We start from the raw sequence: 17,121 nt of genomic DNA on the forward strand, positions 1-17,121 counted from the left end.
CTGCTGCTGCTGCTGCTGCTTCTACTACTACTACTACTACTACTACTACTACTACTACTACTACTAATTTATTTTAAAACAAACACATCTGCCAAATACAGCAGATCTGGTGTGTTTCAATTTATAATTTAGGATCAGGGGTCGAGGATTTCAAGGGGAGGAACCGAATGTCAATATTTTTTTTCTAAAAAGCTTTACTAAAAATACACATTTTCCTCTTTTATTCCAAAATTTAGGAAAGATTCGTTACAAAATTTTGGGCCAAAGGGGTATGTGCCCCTGAGACCCCCCCACCTGATACAGGCCTGAATCCTTTTGACTCCAAGAATTAGGTTTGTAGTTCTATTCACCTGTTTGAGGTAGCTTCATCTGTACGCACTGGAGTCCCTGAAAACTCTTCGGCTTCCTGTGAAGAGAAGGAAGAGAAAGATAATGAAAAGTGAAAAAGTTATCTTTATCAGCAACACTTTCAAGACGAGCTGATGAAGATGAATTATCCCTGAAATTATATATCAAAGGGGACAGGGGCAAAAAAGCAACATTCTAGCAAAGACAAAATAATCACATAGGCCGTAATCAATAAAGGAAATGTATATGAATAGTCCCACTGCCATCACATCTACTGGGCCTTTAGAGAGTGAACTCACCGATAAGACTTTGAGACAGTCAGGCAAGGATGTGGGTCTTGTTGAGCGTCTGAACTTCAGTACTGTTTTTGGTTGTACATAGTGTTCTGCTGCTATTTTCCCCAGCGCTGTTGGCTCGCAGGTAGTACCGCCAGGAGCAGACTAAAATAGGAAGAACAGAAAATGTAATAGCTAGTATTTACAGTATGAACATTTCCTGAATTTCTGCACATTTAGACGTTTATCTCCTGATATAAAAAGAGTAAATGAAAGACTTTCATCAGCAAAAATGCTAACAATAACAAAAAATGAACATCAGGACCGTTTCATAAATTAAAACTTAAAACCATGGTATCTTTTCCATTATGGTAACTAGATCTACTATGGGAACCTAAATTTTGAATGGCTGTAATTGAGCCCCGTCATCACAGTAAATATGGCAAAGTTACTATAGTTGTAAATCTTTATGAAGCAGGCCCACAGATGTTGAAGAATGTGCCAGGCCTATAAATCCAGGAAGAGTAGACTTCGGCCAATTGTGGCATACGATTTTAGTAGTTCAATAAAGCGTAAATGAGAACGAGAAGACATATAGACATACCTTAGTATTGATACACTCAGCATCCATGAGTTTCATCAAGATTTCCTCAGCCATGGTTGAGCAGAATGATCTGATGGTAGCGGTGTGGGAGTCTTCCACACCGTAGAAGCTATAGTGAGAGTGAGGGAGGGGTCGAGGGAGGGAGGGATTAAGGGAGGGTGGGAGAGAGGGAGGGAGGGATTGAGGGAGGGTGGGAGAGAGGGAGGGCGGAATTGAGGGAGGGAGGGTGGGAGAGAGGGAGGGAGGGATTGAGGGAGGGAGGGATTAAGGGAGGGTGGGAGAGAGGGAGGGATTGAGGGAGGGTGGGAGAGAGGGAGGGAGGGATTGAGGGATTAAGGGGGGGGTGGGAGAGAGGGAGGGAGGGTAGGAGAGAGGGAGAGATTGAGGGAGGGAGGGATTAAGGGAGGGTGGGAGAGAGGGAGGGTGGGAGGGACGGAGAGAGGGATCGAGGGAGGGAGGGATTGAGGGAGGGTGGGAGAGAGACAGACAGATCCAAATACAAAGAAGGAATGAGAAAGAATGAAGGAATATTAGTACGGAAGACCACTTTTAATATCTTGGAGGTCCCTTCCTTAAGTATTTGCTTTTCACCTTTACATTCGAAAGACCAAAAAGTTGAGTGTGCGTTTGCTGTTGATATTTTGATCATAATAATAATAATAATATAGGGTATTTATATTGCGCACATATCCACCTTGCTAGGTGCTCAAGGCGCTCCTATATTACCCGGCTAAGCTAGGCGTTCATAGCGCACACAGCTTTTTAAGGAATTGCTTCCTACCGGTACCCATTTACCTCACCTGGGTTGAGTGCAGCACATGAAACCTCATGAAACCTTTGTATGTACTAAATTCTGAAAACTTGACAAATAAGCTTATTTTCGTTCCTTGAATTACAGGTTTTATGACATTAACATTTATTTTCGTATCTACATTTTATGAAAGATTGTTGTCACTGACGGATAACCTTGTAAATAAGCCGTGAATATCTTTAACCGATACAGCAACTATACTTGAGTTGAATACAATAACTTTAGAAAGCCTCTAATGAGCGAATGAGATTACCTTGGGTTGGAAGAGAGTCTGCTATAGGAGAACGTTTTCTTGAGGTATCTTTCAACATCCCTCACAGATGCGATCTTTCCATCTGCTATCTCTGCATTAACATGACTTGCCAGGGAGTCAAGAGAATGCCTGCAACAAACACCAAACATCGTCAAATTTGAGAGGAAATACATTAGTAAATAATTGTTTATTCCTTACCTGAGACATCTTTCTGTATCCTGTACAACTGCTCAAAAATAACTCACATGTAGCTATTGCACCTTAGAAGAAATGTTTAATTTAGTTTGTGGTATCACATTGGATAATCGTTGAGTATAATTGTCTTGGGTGTATACCTGTTTAAGAATATTTGATCAATGATAAATATCACTTTCTCCATTTTCTCTGTTTGGGTTAAGTGGTTTCAATTTCACATAAGACTGCCTGGAAGTTTATAGGCATATTATTTACTTACACCATGTTCAAAATATTCTTTTTCACCAATAACGGAGGCCCTGTTGACTTGTATGTAACTTGGTTTCAACTCCTATAATAAAAAAAAAAAATGACAAGTCCTTGATATGCCTTTCTTATTTGATCTGGCGCTACCTATTTTGGCTACCGGGCCCACAATCAATTGGACAAACTGAATTTTCGGAGAATTTCTATTTATGATTTCTATTTCTATTTTTTTCATCAGTTGCAGAATTGGCTGAAAGTCAAGTTGCGTTTGATTTTCTCGAGTTTGTGAAACAGACTTACCCTGATTCGATGGCTACAGCCGATTCTTTTAGCACACTGTTGTAGTAGTGTTCCTTCACATCGTGGACCAGTACCATAGCTGAACCTCTAGAATCACCAGAGTGACGTCCTGTACGACCAACCATCTGAAGTATATCTGATCAGAAGAAAGAGATCATGGTAAGGAGAATCGGAATATTGATACTACTACTTCTACTACTACTACTTACTACTTACTACTACGACTACTACGACTACTACAACTACTACTACTACTACTACTACAACTACTACTACTACTACTATTACTAATAATAATAATAATTATTATTATAATAATAAATAGAAATAATAATGATAAAAATAATCATAATGATATTAATGATAATAATGATAACAATAATAACAACAATATATAATAATAATAATAATGATAATGATGATAATAATAATAATAATAATAATGGTGATCATGATATGATAATAATAATAATACAAAAACTGACTTAAAGTTTATTTACAGTACACCATGAAAAACACAAAGAATACCAATTAATGAATAGTTAACAAGACAAGCCAACATTGACAAAGAGTGATTTAAGGAGCATCATGTTTCCCCGCTAGTATTAGAAATAATTTGTTACCTGTCACAGGCATGTTTGCGTATCTCTCACTCTTGGCATCGTATTGCTCCGTTCCCTTGACAACAACAAAACGAGCACGCAGATCTGTCGCCCATGCCAGGTTCTTGGTTGCTACAAGTACCTGTGAGGTGTTTCATGAATTCTCTTATAAGTGATTTTCACTGGCAAATTTGTTCTTAGCCAATCAGATGCAAGGATTTCAGTAGCTTATAACAATGCAGTGAAAATCACAGAGTATTTGTTTCATGAAATGCTCCCCTGACGTAGGCGGAGAAACGATATCACTGGAATACTTTTTCAAAATATCAATAGACAAACATTAATTTATCGAAAGATTTATTGTGAATTTATTATGTGAATTATTTCATTTTTTCTGCAGCTAGGGCAGCCATCATGCACGTATCATTCTTCATATATCATGAATATGCAATTTACCCTATTTCTGTCAAAGAATTACGTATATTGCCAGTACTTCATCATTTACCAATATTAATAAAAAGAAGTTCCTTTTCAGTTATTTTGTTATTTTAGTGAATAACCACCAATTGCCATAAAGGTCATCACATTCAAACTGAAAATTCGGAGTTATTTACCTTCTTATTATATATTCCATTAATTGTTTTTTCTAATAGAAATTATTTCCCTTAGCTAGCTTTCTATATCATAAGAACATACAAATCACCATCACCATAAGTACCAGAACTTCCATCACCACTGCCACCACCAATATCACCATCGTCATAATTATCATCATTATCATCATCTTCATCATAATCAATATTTTTATCGTCATTATCACTCTCCTTCTCTATCATCAACATCACTATCATCACTACTACCACCACCACCACCACCATCATCATCATCATCGCCATCATTTTCATCACTGCCACCACCATCATCATCACCATTATCATCATCACGAACATTCTTCGACTCCTCTAATCATTATCAACATCATCTTCCTAAAATCATAATCATAATAATCATTATCATCATTATATTTCGCCTCTAATCACTATCACTATTATCACCACCACCACCATCATCATCACCATCATAACCATCACCATCATTATCACTCTCCTCCTCTAATCATCATTATCATCATCATTATCATCGTCATCATCACTACCACCACCACCACCATTATCATCATCACCATCATCATCATCATCGTCATCATCATCGTCGTCATCATCATGGTCATCATCGTCATCAAAGTATCCTCCTCCCCATCACCATGATCACGATACCTGTATGTGTTTTGCTCGGTAAAGCTGTTCTACCGTTCTTCTATCATCTATAGAGAGACTGGTATGGTGGATACCGACCCCAAAGGTTAGGGAGAGTTTCAGGTTGTCATCTGTGATATCCTTGCATACATCAGCAATCTGAAGAACAATATTAATAATCAAAATTTACTATAGCCTATACTAAAGTATTAAGACACTTGATTATAATCAGGGAAGATGTTTGTAAATAAGGTTTCATAAATATATTCGTACAATAGAATTTGCTACTTTAATGAATGTTTACGTTGTTTTGGCTAATTTAGGGCGCTGCCATTCAGGTATGAGTATCTGCGCCTTATTGCGTTGTTGCATTCTTTAAATAAGGTTGAGGTAAACGTGATAGTTCATTGAATGTGATGGGAAAAGACAAATAAACACACATGATGATATTTTTTTGATGAACATATATGAAGCGAGAGAGAGAGAAAGAGAGAGAGAGAAAAAAAGAGAGGAGAAGGTGAGGGGGGGGGGGCGAGGGTTCCATACACTGAATTCTGTCTATATGAGGAAATAGTCTAGGAGATGGGGGGCTTTATTCAGAATTTTTGGTGGGGAAGGTTTGACAGGCTTATCCGGGGTAAAATTGTGTGCTGATTCCAAAAATGTCAGTCTTATGACAAATTTGACCACTCTTTGGAAAATGGTCCCTTAACAGAATGCTTTTGTAACCACATCCAATTAAAAGTGTCTATCCTAAGCAAAAATGCACCCAGATTCCAAATAAAGTGGTTTCATTTTCCAAATCACACTAGAAGTGGTCATTTTTGCCATGTTTTGACCAAAAATGACAATTTTCATGATTTTTTTTGTCCGAAATGTGTTACAAACATTGATCAGAACAAAGATTGGATGTCTTTAGTAATCCACATTTATGTTTAAAATGTGCGCTGGATCATAACAATCAACCTCATATAATTTATTTTGTCAGTTTTGACATATGACGGTCATTTTGGGTACTTCAGACATAAACTGACCATTCGCGCAGTTATGCATTATAAACTGTTCAAATAGGCAGGAAATTGAGGTCTGAAGCATGTATTATCTTCTTCCCTTATTAAATGGTAATGCATTCAAAGGTCCTTCTTGTGTAGAGTTTTATGCTGATTCCAAATATATCAGTCTTGATGACCCTTTTCAAAAGCTTATGGTCATTCTGCTCAGTTATGTCCCTCAAAATGACCAATAATACAAGTTAAATTTATCCAAAAATACTTCGAATGTTTCCAGAATCGTTACAAGGGTGTGCTGTGACACCTAACATTGATGTATTAATCCTTAAATTGAATATCTCAAATTTATTTTGACCTCGTGTAACTTATTCCATCAGTTTTGACCTATGAAGGTCATTTTTGGTAGTTTAGACATAACTGACCATTCGCGCAATTCTGCATAATAAACTGTGCAAATCGACAGGAATTTGAGGTCTTCAGCATGTATCTTCTAAATGGGATTGCATTTAAAGGTCTATCCTGTGTAGAATTTTATGCTGATTCCAAATATATCAGTCTCAATGACCCTATTTAAAAGCTTGTGGTCATTTTGGTCATTTATGTCCCTCAAAATGACCAATAATACAAGTTCAATTTATCCAAAATACTTCGAATGTTTCCAGAATCTTTACAAGGGTGTGCTGTGACACTTAACATTGGTGTATTAATCCTTAAATTGAACATCTCAAAATTATGTTGACCTCATGTAACTTATTACATCGGTTTTGACCTATGAAGGTCATTTTGGATACTTCAGACATAACTGACCATTCGCGCAATTCTGCATAATAAACTGCAAATCGACAGGAATTTGAGGTCTTCAGCATGTATCTTCTAAATGGGATTGCATTTAAAGGTCTATCCTGTGTAGAATTTTATGCTGATTCCAAATATATCACTCTTAATGACCCTATTCAAAAGGTTATGGTCATTTTGGCCACTTATGGCCCTCAAAATGACCAATAACATCAGTTCAATTTATCAAAATATATGTCGAATGTTACCAGAATCGTTACAAGGGTGTGCTGTGACACCAAGCATTGGTTTATTATATCTTTAAAATGAACATCATGAGAGTATTTTGACCTCATGTAACTTATTTCAATAGTTATGACCTATGAGGGCCATTTTGGGCACTTTAGACATAACTGACCAGTAGCGCGGTTTTAATACATTCATGTACTGCATGTGCAGATACGTAAGAACTTAGGTCTCCAGCATGTTTTATCTTCTTCCCTTATAAAATGGGAATGCATTCAAAGGTCCATTTTGTGTAGAATTTTGTGCTGATTCGAAATGTATCACTGTAAATGACCCTATTTAAAGGTAAATGCTAGTTTTGGTAACGATATCAAAATGAGTTCGTACAGAATCCAATGAAATGACCACCAAAGTGTCTGTTTGTATAAATAAAACGCATGTGCCAAAGGATTCTGGAAGAAATTGTGTAATTGCTGAGAAATCAGCAATTAAGCACAGGATTCGGGTAGAGCGTCGGGCCCGACGCCCAAAGCAATAATCATACACAGTCCCACGTGCGCTTATCTGTGTTGGGGAAGTTCAGTCTGAACATTTTTCAGCGTAGATTTCAAGATTTCACAAAGTTCAGTTTATGTAACTGTACCAGATCTAGATCCTCGATGATATACTGACAATTAAGCCTGGTTTTACAGACTTTCTCATGAAATCAGTGTTTACTGCAACTACTGGAATTTCTCTTTAACAGCTTATGGTAATTTGGCCACTAATGGCCCTCAAAATGACCAATAACATCAGTTTAATTTATCCAAAAATACTTTGAATGTTACCAGAATCGTTACAAGGGTGTGCTGTGACACCAAATATTGGTGTATTAATTCTTTAAATTGAACATCTCAAAAGCTGAGTATTTTGACCTCATGTAACTTATCCCATCAGTTTTGACCTATGAGGGTCATTTTGAGTACTTTAGACATTACTGACCATTCGCGCAGTTTTGCATAATAAACTGTTCAAATAGGCAGGAATTTGAGGTCTTTGGTGTGTATTATTTTCATCCCTTATATGATGGGAATGCGTGTAGATTTTATGGTTATTAAAAATAAATCAGTCTTATTGACCCTATTTATAATCTTTTGGTCATTTTGGCCTCTTTTTGGCCCCAAAATGACTAATAACATAGATAATCCAATAATAATTCAAATGTTACCAGAATCATTACAAGGGTATGCTGTAACACATAACACTAGTGTATGAATCCTTGAAATTGAGCATACCCAAAGTATTTTTACTACCTTGGTCATTTTGTCCACCTTATCCCCCGGGCTTGACCCCTGCCCAATGTGTGTGTTAATTCACCCTATAGCGATCATGATGAGGATAGATTCAGGATTGCGTTAATATTAGCATCAGTTATTGTTAAATGGGGAAAGTTTGAAAGCTTTTGGGTGAAAATCAATACAATGATTTCATATAGTCCAGTGTTATTAGCCTAACTATTGGTCCTGTGGTCCTTTTGACCACTTTTTCCTCAATGACCAGTGACCACTAATGCTTGATGATAAAAAAAAATGCTTAAATGTTGGTCAGTGTCATTATCAGCATGATCTACCAATAATCGGTGAAGAGTGTTGATAAATGTGATGAAATCCTTTACATCGAGTTTTCATAACGTTGTTTGACCATGCACTGTGGTCATTTTCATGATTTTAGCCACCTTGACCACAATGTAGCTATAAATGGAAACTTCACATACATGGGGAGGCAAATTCAGGAATGAGACATTTTAGCATAATTCAATGTTAGGACATATTTCTAAACTTTATGAAGTAGATTAATTCCTTTATGAGCTAGTGCTCATTTTGGTCACTTTTGGTCCCAACAATGACCAATAACATTTGAATGTATCAAATCGGATTCAAATGTTGTTGTCGCTCTTTATTGATAATAAGATGTATTATAATCAATCATAATAAGTGACAAAATACTTATTGATTTCAATATAACATTACTAATAGTAAATAACCACAGTGCGTGGTCAAACAACCTTATGTATACTCGATGTAAAGGATTTCATCACATTTATCAACACTCTTCACCGATTATTGGTGGTTCATGCTGATAATGACACTGACCAACATTTAAGCATTTTTTTTCATCAAAGTATGAGTGGTAACTGGTCACTGAGTAAAACGTGGTCAAAAGGACCACAGGGTCCAATAGTTAGGCCAATAACACTGGACTATATGAAATCATTGTATTGATTTTCACCCAAAAGCTTTCAAACTTTCCCCATTTAACAATAACTGATGCTAATATTAACGCAATCCTGAATCTATCCTCATCATGTTCGCTATAGGGTGAATTAACACACACATTGGGCAGGGGTCAAGCCCGGGGTCAAGGTGGACAAAATGACCAAGGTAGTAAAAATACTTTGGGGATGCTAAATTTCAAGGATTCATACACCAGTGTTATGTGTCACAGCACACCCTTGTAATGATTCTGGTAACATTTGAAGTATTATTGGATAAAAGAAGCCAAAATAACCAAAATATTTTAAATACGGTCAATAAGACTGATTCATTTTTAATAACCACAAAATTCTACACAAGATAGACCTTAAATGCATTCCCATATTATAAGGAGGAAAATAATACACACTAAAGACCTCAAATTCCTGCCTATTTGAACAGTTTATTATGCAAAACTGCGCGAATGGTCAGTAATGTCTAAAGTCCTCAAAATGACCCTCATAGTTCAAAACTGATGGGATAAGTTACATGAGGTCAAAATACTCATCTTTTGAGATGTTCAATTTAAAGAATTAATACACCAATATTTGGTGTCACAGCACACCCTTGTAACGATTCTGGTAACATTCGAAGTATTTTTGGATAAATTAAACTGATGTTATTGGTCATTTTGAGGACCATAAGTGGCCAAAATCACCATAAGCTGTTAAATAGGGTCATTTACAGTGATACATTTGGAATCAGCATAAAATTCTACACAAAATGGACATTTGAATGCATTCCCATTTTATAAGGGAAGAAGATAAAACACGCTGGAGACCTTAAGTTCTTACGTATTTGCACAACACAATGAATGTAAAACTGCGCGACTGGTCAGTTATGTCTAAAGTGCCCAAAATGGCCCTCATAGGTCAAAACTGATGGAATAAGTTACATGAGGTCAAAATACTCTCATGATGTTCAATTTAAAGATATAATAAACCAATGCTTGGTGTCACAGCACACCCTTGTAACGATTCTGGTAACATTCGACATATATTTTGATAAATTGAACTGATGTTATTGGTCATTTTGAGGGCCTATATTTCGGAACAATAAAGACAAAATATACTAAAATGTAGGCAATAATTCTCATATAAAAAAGTTGAGATCTACCTCTTCTGGTGTCATATCATGGAGCCACATTTTTGGATTCTTCTCAGATCGAAGGAAAGCGATAAGTTCAAAGGCTGTGGCTGAAGTATGTTTCTTTGAAGCTACAAACACAATGGCAGGCTTCTTTTTGGAGATTGCCTTGATTTCTATACATGAAAATAAATCAGAAAGTAAAAAAGGGGCCTAATGAAAATAAATCATAACAAAGTGCTTAGTATATTATAGGAATTATGTTGTCGTGTATGTGCACAGGTAGGCTTATCCTCTCTCTATTCCTCTATAATCAAATTATGAAGAGGTATTCGCACGAAAATAGAGACGCCCGCTATCACACACACACACACACACACCCAGTGGCGTACCTAGGATTTTCCACAGGGGGGGGGGGGGCAAAACCGTCCGCCAAAAATTTGACAAGCAAAAAAAAAGGTCTTTAATCACAAATAAAGGATTTCGTATCAGGAAAAAATTGATAACCAAGCAACAACAAAAAAAAAAAAAAAAAAAAAAAAAAGAGGTCTTCAAGCTCGTCAGGGTGGGGGGGGGGGGGGGGGCAAAAAAAGGTCTTTCAAGCTCGTCAGGGGGGGGGGGCATGGATACGTCCTTTGCATGGGTTGTGGCTCGTCAGGGGGGGGGGGCAGACTGCCCCCCGTAGGTACGCTAGTGCACACACCCACCCACACTTTTACATATACACACCCCCAAACACACGCAAAAATATACACGAACACAACCACTTAAAACAAACAAAAAAGTGCACACCTAGTTACCAATAATGCGTTAAACATTTCTATTTATTTGAACGCATGATAAAGGGGCATTGCCAATTAAAGTCATTGGCCACGGGCATAGGCCGGAGATCGAACCCCGGACTTTCCACGTGCAGTCAGGCGCCTTAGACCACTGGGCCACGGTGCCTCCTCCCGCACGGGATCACGCACTCAAACTCACACCCACTCACACACGTACTAAACTTTCAACTTAAGTAATATTCCCGGGATTATATTTTCATATCCACATGTTGCGTTGTTGTACCTTTATCAATTTCAGTATTTTCTCAGGCTTCTTTCAAACACGATCATTTCTATTTACATCTAACACCCCAAAAATCGGAGCAATTAATGTAAGAGCTTCAATCTTCAATTACCCAGATATATCGGCTTATTCATAGCAGCAGCTCGAGTGTGGTAGTACTTGCCAGAGAATCCAAGAATGACTATCTGGAGAGGAACAGGCCTTTCCGTCGGCTTGAAGTTAAACGAGGAACCCTGATATGAAAAGGTGATTAGTAAAAGCAATCATTATTATAGAGTTTGAAAGACAAGTGTATAATATGCAAATATTAACTTATCATAAGGGGAATAGTAAAAATAATTCCCTCTAAGTGATCTTGAGATTTAAGTCCTACTATTTCAACTAAGACTGGGGGAAAATAGCAGGCCTGTAGTCGCAAGATCATTGAGGGATAAGACCTATATTACTGTCGCAAATCTTGAGCTGCATATAGCTAATATCAAAAATTGCAAAGGGACACCTACGTTCTTAAGGGTATCAGAACTAAATGACAACCCGAATTCGTTGATCTGTTTGATAACTTTTTTTTATACCTGTTTAACATCAAGCCATTCTGCAACATCATTGGAGTTTGCCATCGGAGTGGAAAGAGCCATAATACGGAGTTTGGATGATCTCATCTTTATACGAGTTACCATGGCTTCTAGCGATGAGCCACTGTTAGATGCTGGATGAAATAAAATGTTAATTTTCAATCAAGGCATTTAAACACAACATGAAATTCGCAACCATATCTAAAGAAGTGAAAATAGATTGAGTATTCATAGGTATATCATTGATCTGTTTATTAGTTTACAACATTGAAATTCTGAGACGGCATTTTTATTTTGATATGACATAATTGATTAGATATTCCTCTCATAACAATCAGTCAATTTTTGTAACAATCATATTAAAAGATCATAACAAAATCTACTACAATTTTAGATTTTGTCTTTTTCTTCAAATAGCAATGAAAAATATCAATATCGATAAGGATGACGAAGATGTTGATGATAGTGGTAGTGATGATGACGATGATGGTGGTGATGAGGATGATGTTAATGATGATGACGATGATAACGTGAATGATGATAATGATGATGGTAATAGTGATGAGAATGAATATTAAGATGTTGATGATGATAACGTGGATGATGATAACGAGGATGATGATGACGACGATGATGACGATGATAGCGAGGATAATGATGATGAAAAGGTTGATGATAATTATAGTGATTGATGATAATCATCATGGTAAAGATGACAAGGATAATAATAATGGTGACTATAATGGTGATAGTTTTACATACCAAGAAACTGAAGTTGATCCAGAATGAGGAGAGAGACGGATTCGATAGTATGTCCTCTCCGGCAGACAGCATCCCACTTCTCAGGGGTAGTCAGAATAATGTCTGCTCTCCTGATTGTGTTGATGTCAGAAATGAGATCACCATTCAACATGTAGATCCTACAAAAGATAATTGAATTGATTATAGTCTGTTATTCAAGTAAAAAAAAAAAACATTACCTACAACGATCATCTTATTTATTTATATTCTCAAGTCTCACCACCTTTTGCATGCTCCTTCACCTATATTTTCTCAACATAAGGATGGTCTTTATGATGATGATGATGATGATAATAATAATAATGATAATAATTACCTTAATACTACTAATAATAATGATTATGATAATTAAAATAATAATAATTATAATGATGATAATAATAATAATAATAATAACAATAATAATAATAACAATGATACTACTACTAGTACTACCAGTGGCGGACCGTGACCTGGAGGAGACAAAGCATTGGAGGGGCACTGAATTGTTTGTGAACAATGCTGTGCCCCTCCAATGCTTTGTCCACCACTGAGTACTACTACTACTACTAACAATAATAGAATGGTTTTGTATAGCGCATTTCACCTTACAAAGGTCTCCAGTGCGCGTAAACCCTCCCTTTTCTCTTCCTTCTTTCCTTACTCTCTTTCTTCATTCCTTCTCTTTCCCTCATCATTGCCTCAATTTTAAATATTACTATCATATTATTACAATTTATTTCCATGTTTTTACTTTTCCATTTGGATGGAGTTTTACAAGTGTTTATATATTATTTTTTTAATACATATATAATCATATATCTATTTTGGAAAAAAATACAGAACAGTCTATCAAAAGATAAGACTCAATACTAAAATCTAAACTTACTTCTTCCCAAGGATATCGCCAAACCGTGCTCGCCAGTCTTTGAAGCGACGCCGTAGGAGAGGTTTCAGGGGGGCTATGTAGACAACCTATAGATAGATTGGAATATTGGTTTACATAACTTAACTCCTGCTTATAATCACATTGTTAATGCAGTGTTAAATAATATTTTACAACAGTCAGTAACATGTTTGAATTTAACAGATTGTGTTTATAACAATATTTTATTATTTCTTTGCACCATTGGCACTTGAATGATTTTAACACGGCATCTCTCATGCTACGCCCATAGGCGGCGGAAGCGGGGGGGGAGGACGGGGGGTAGGTCCCCCCTAAATTTGAGGTGGGGGGGGGGACGGTCCCCCCATAATTAAATTTTTAGTTGATGACCTTTTTTTTTTTTGCTTTTCAATTTTGTTTCCTACGCCCCCCTAATAACCCTTTTTTTTGCTTGTCAATTTTTTACACGTGTCGATAAAAATTTCAGCTGGACCCCCTTTATTTTTTTGGCTTCCGCCGCCAATGGCTACGCCTCTACTAGAACCAACATGTAAAATGTATTGCTATAATGCACAAAGATTATGATGACTGCAATAATAGTGCTGATAGAGTAATGATGAAGACAACGATGATTGTGATACTGATGGTAATGGAGCCATGGTGGTTAGAGGGATGTTGGTGGAAAGAATTATAAAAATTATGATTATGATGACGGTAACGAGGACGAAAACGATGATGATGACGGTGATGATGATGATGATAATGATTATGATGATGGATCGACTTCTTGTACAAGGATGTTATCCACCTCAAGGTAAGTGCATACTCATGGCGTTCAAGATGTCTCATAAATTTCAAAATCTAATCAGAGTATCAATGTCGCGAAAAAAATAATTATAATTTCCCATGTTATACTTGAATACTCATCAATTCACCTTGGTGTCGGGTTCGGCATTGAAGGCACCTAAGATGGCTAGTTCGATGGCCACAACCTTACCCACTCCACCCGAAGCACCAATCAACACACTGCTATCTACATTCGTGTACAGCTGGCTAAAGAGTACTGTCTGTATGTCATTCAATACCGATGGAAAATAGGAAAAAAATATGTCAGTTATTGTAAAACATCTCTTTGCAAAGATGCAAGCTTGATGATAACCTCCGTTGCATGTCGACCAAGATGGTTGAAAATATAACAATGTATTGATAATCATCAAATACCTAATGTAATCAAGTTTCAAATCCTATTTGGTGTATTTTGAACAAGGCGATGTCCACAAATTAAACTTAAATTATCAAACAAAAGTGATATAAAGATTTAAACATACACCCATCTGCTGGTCAACATCATATCCTTGACAGCATCATCATCCTATATCAGTTCCTCTATTGATTCCTTACTTTGAAATACCTAGATTTAAAAAGCTTTCGTTTAGGAGAATGGAAATCGGAAAACAGAACCACAAGAAACAGTGGACTCTGAATGACGGTTGTTCTATTTAGCGTTCTGTTCATTCATGCGTTATTACTCTGATGAGTAAATGTCGAAAGAGTCATCATTTCCGAGTTCAAGGCTATTTTCTGGTTTTGCAGTAGGGAATACCAAATTCTTGGAAAGCATTGTTCTGTTGACAGATCTAAGGTAGATATCAAATTACTGGATAGCATTACCCTATTCACAATAATTATGTTTCCTAAATGTTTTGTTACCTGGAAACGGTTGAAATTGTCAAAAGGAAACATCTGCTGATGTTGAAAATTCTGGAGGGTTGTCTTGGGCAGGACCTTCGGCCCCTCTCCCGGTGTTAGTTGACGAAACACTACACATAAGAAGAGAGAGAGAGAGAGAGAGAGCTATTAGGGATCAACTCTATTTTTACTTTATGGATGAAACATTTTTGCCTTATTTTCTGTTTGGAATTTTCTTTATCACATTTTTTTTGTTTCATAGATCTGTTGAAGTCTACAAAAATTCATCATGAATCATCGCTATTTTCCTTAAAATCTGAAGCTTAAATTACCATTGAATTTTGAGAGTTTTTCTCTAGGAAGAACAACTGTAGTGAGGGACAAAGGCAGGTTGGTCTCTGCGCCAAGCCATGAATCAGATACCACTTTTACGTTGATCTCGGCGGGAAGCCTTTCCGACGTAGAAACAGGTATGGTCATTGTAATTTCTTGCTCTTCTGTGTCAAGGACCTATATGAGACAATGACAAAGTTTGTCGAATGGGGTTTAAGTAGGTGAGGGAATGAATCGAGGAATAAAACGACCCTGAGCATGCCGAGTGATATTTTTTGTTTCATAGATCTTAAAACTATACATATTATAATGTGGAGTCTTGATATTCTTCAGTGCGTGCAGTCGAACCAACTGTTCTGTCACTGCCTTATTGCCTCATCATACATTCATGCTGAATGGAATTAAAAAGCACAAATGCCCGGAGATTGTAATATAGGAGGGATAATTAACTCTTTGATTGGCAGTGTATTCTGTAAATACTTTCAATTATAACCAAATTACTATCAGGGATGTCCAAAGGACAGATACCCGGCCCCTCTTGTGTTACCCATGTCATGCCTTACTCCAGTGGAAGCTACACAAAGAATTGAGCAAGGCTTAAGACCTTTAAGATCTTTACTTCTTAGTTGCAGGTGGTTTATCGCATAATCACATTGATCTTAGGATCGTTTCATGAAAGGACTTGTCGGACGTTTCATCCGACAAGTCCCGTTTTAACCAACAGTTACTCTAGTAACCGTTGCTCTCGGCCGATCAAAATCAAGGAAAGTTGTCAGATCTGTCAACTTGTCGGACAGAAATGTGGATAAAACGCTTCCCAGATAATGCCAAGGGGACGCGCCTTTAGTGACAAGGCATAGCTTGGAGTTATACTTTTCGAAGCACCACCCAGACCTATTTCTAACCTGTTGCCTGGTGATGCTGAAGAACTCGTGATGGTACATGATGTCCGCGGATGAATCCTCAATCCACAGCCACCAGTTGGTCATCCCGTAGCCTTGGAGCCTGTCGTTCCACACGAAATCGGGCGTGACCTTCAAACGGATCTGGAGGACGGTTGTTGAAAGAGGCTGGACAATAGCGTCTAGGAGTAGACGGGGGAACTGCTTGGTATCCTGCTTGATTCGTGTTCCGATGGCAATGCGTTCTGCTTTGCTGACTTTATGTTCGAACTCATGAACTATGTCACCTACATGAAACAAATAAATAAAACATCAGATGGGGAGTCAGGGTCAACCTCATATAAAAAAAAGTTAGTGTTCCACCTTTGTACTGAAAGAAAAATACGACGAATGGTTTGTAAAGATGTGCCTCGTGTAATAACAAACAAAAATACTAATAAAAGTATTAATGCATTGATGATTATATACATCAAATAAACCGAATCAAAACAAAGAGATACTAGTAGATGGAATGGTCTTTCAGTTAACATTATCAACTATTCTTCAATTAGAAATAATATCGAAATGATTACTTTTAATGCCATTCATTCTAGACTA

General features: G+C 37.0%; 1 protein-coding gene across 1 annotated transcript; it reads right to left on the minus strand.

Annotated features, from left to right (window-relative positions):
* Nucleotides 1-346: 346 nt before the first annotated feature.
* On the minus strand, nucleotides 347-17,112 carry LOC129259615 (activating signal cointegrator 1 complex subunit 3-like). Its single transcript, XM_064098945.1, has 17 exons — nucleotides 17,097-17,112; nucleotides 16,528-16,811; nucleotides 15,622-15,799; nucleotides 15,311-15,420; nucleotides 14,536-14,667; nucleotides 13,604-13,689; nucleotides 12,697-12,854; nucleotides 11,935-12,068; nucleotides 11,475-11,595; nucleotides 10,328-10,473; nucleotides 4,912-5,049; nucleotides 3,656-3,776; nucleotides 3,033-3,168; nucleotides 2,292-2,420; nucleotides 1,228-1,336; nucleotides 648-788; nucleotides 347-406 (listed from the first exon to the last, which is right to left on the minus strand). The coding sequence occupies exons 1-17, from the start codon at nucleotides 17,110-17,112 to the stop codon at nucleotides 347-349; spliced, it is 2,199 nt and encodes a 732-aa protein (XP_063955015.1).
* Nucleotides 17,113-17,121: the final 9 nt, after the last annotated feature.

This window comes from Lytechinus pictus, chromosome 4 (genome assembly GCF_037042905.1).
Source record: "Lytechinus pictus isolate F3 Inbred chromosome 4, Lp3.0, whole genome shotgun sequence".
In the NCBI taxonomy this organism is placed as follows: domain Eukaryota; kingdom Metazoa; phylum Echinodermata; class Echinoidea; order Temnopleuroida; family Toxopneustidae; genus Lytechinus; species Lytechinus pictus.

What these genes read in the sequence shown, in the direction of transcription:
- LOC129259615 (XM_064098945.1), bottom strand. An exon ending in AAAACTCTCAAAATTCAATG is followed by an intron (nt 15,421 to 15,621) that starts GTAATTTAAGCT and finishes TCTTATGTGTAG; the next exon opens with TGTTTCGTCAACTAACACCG. An exon ending in ACCGAGCAAAACACATACAG is followed by an intron (nt 3,777 to 4,911) that starts GTATCGTGATCA and finishes AACACCTCACAG; the next exon opens with GTACTTGTAGCAACCAAGAA.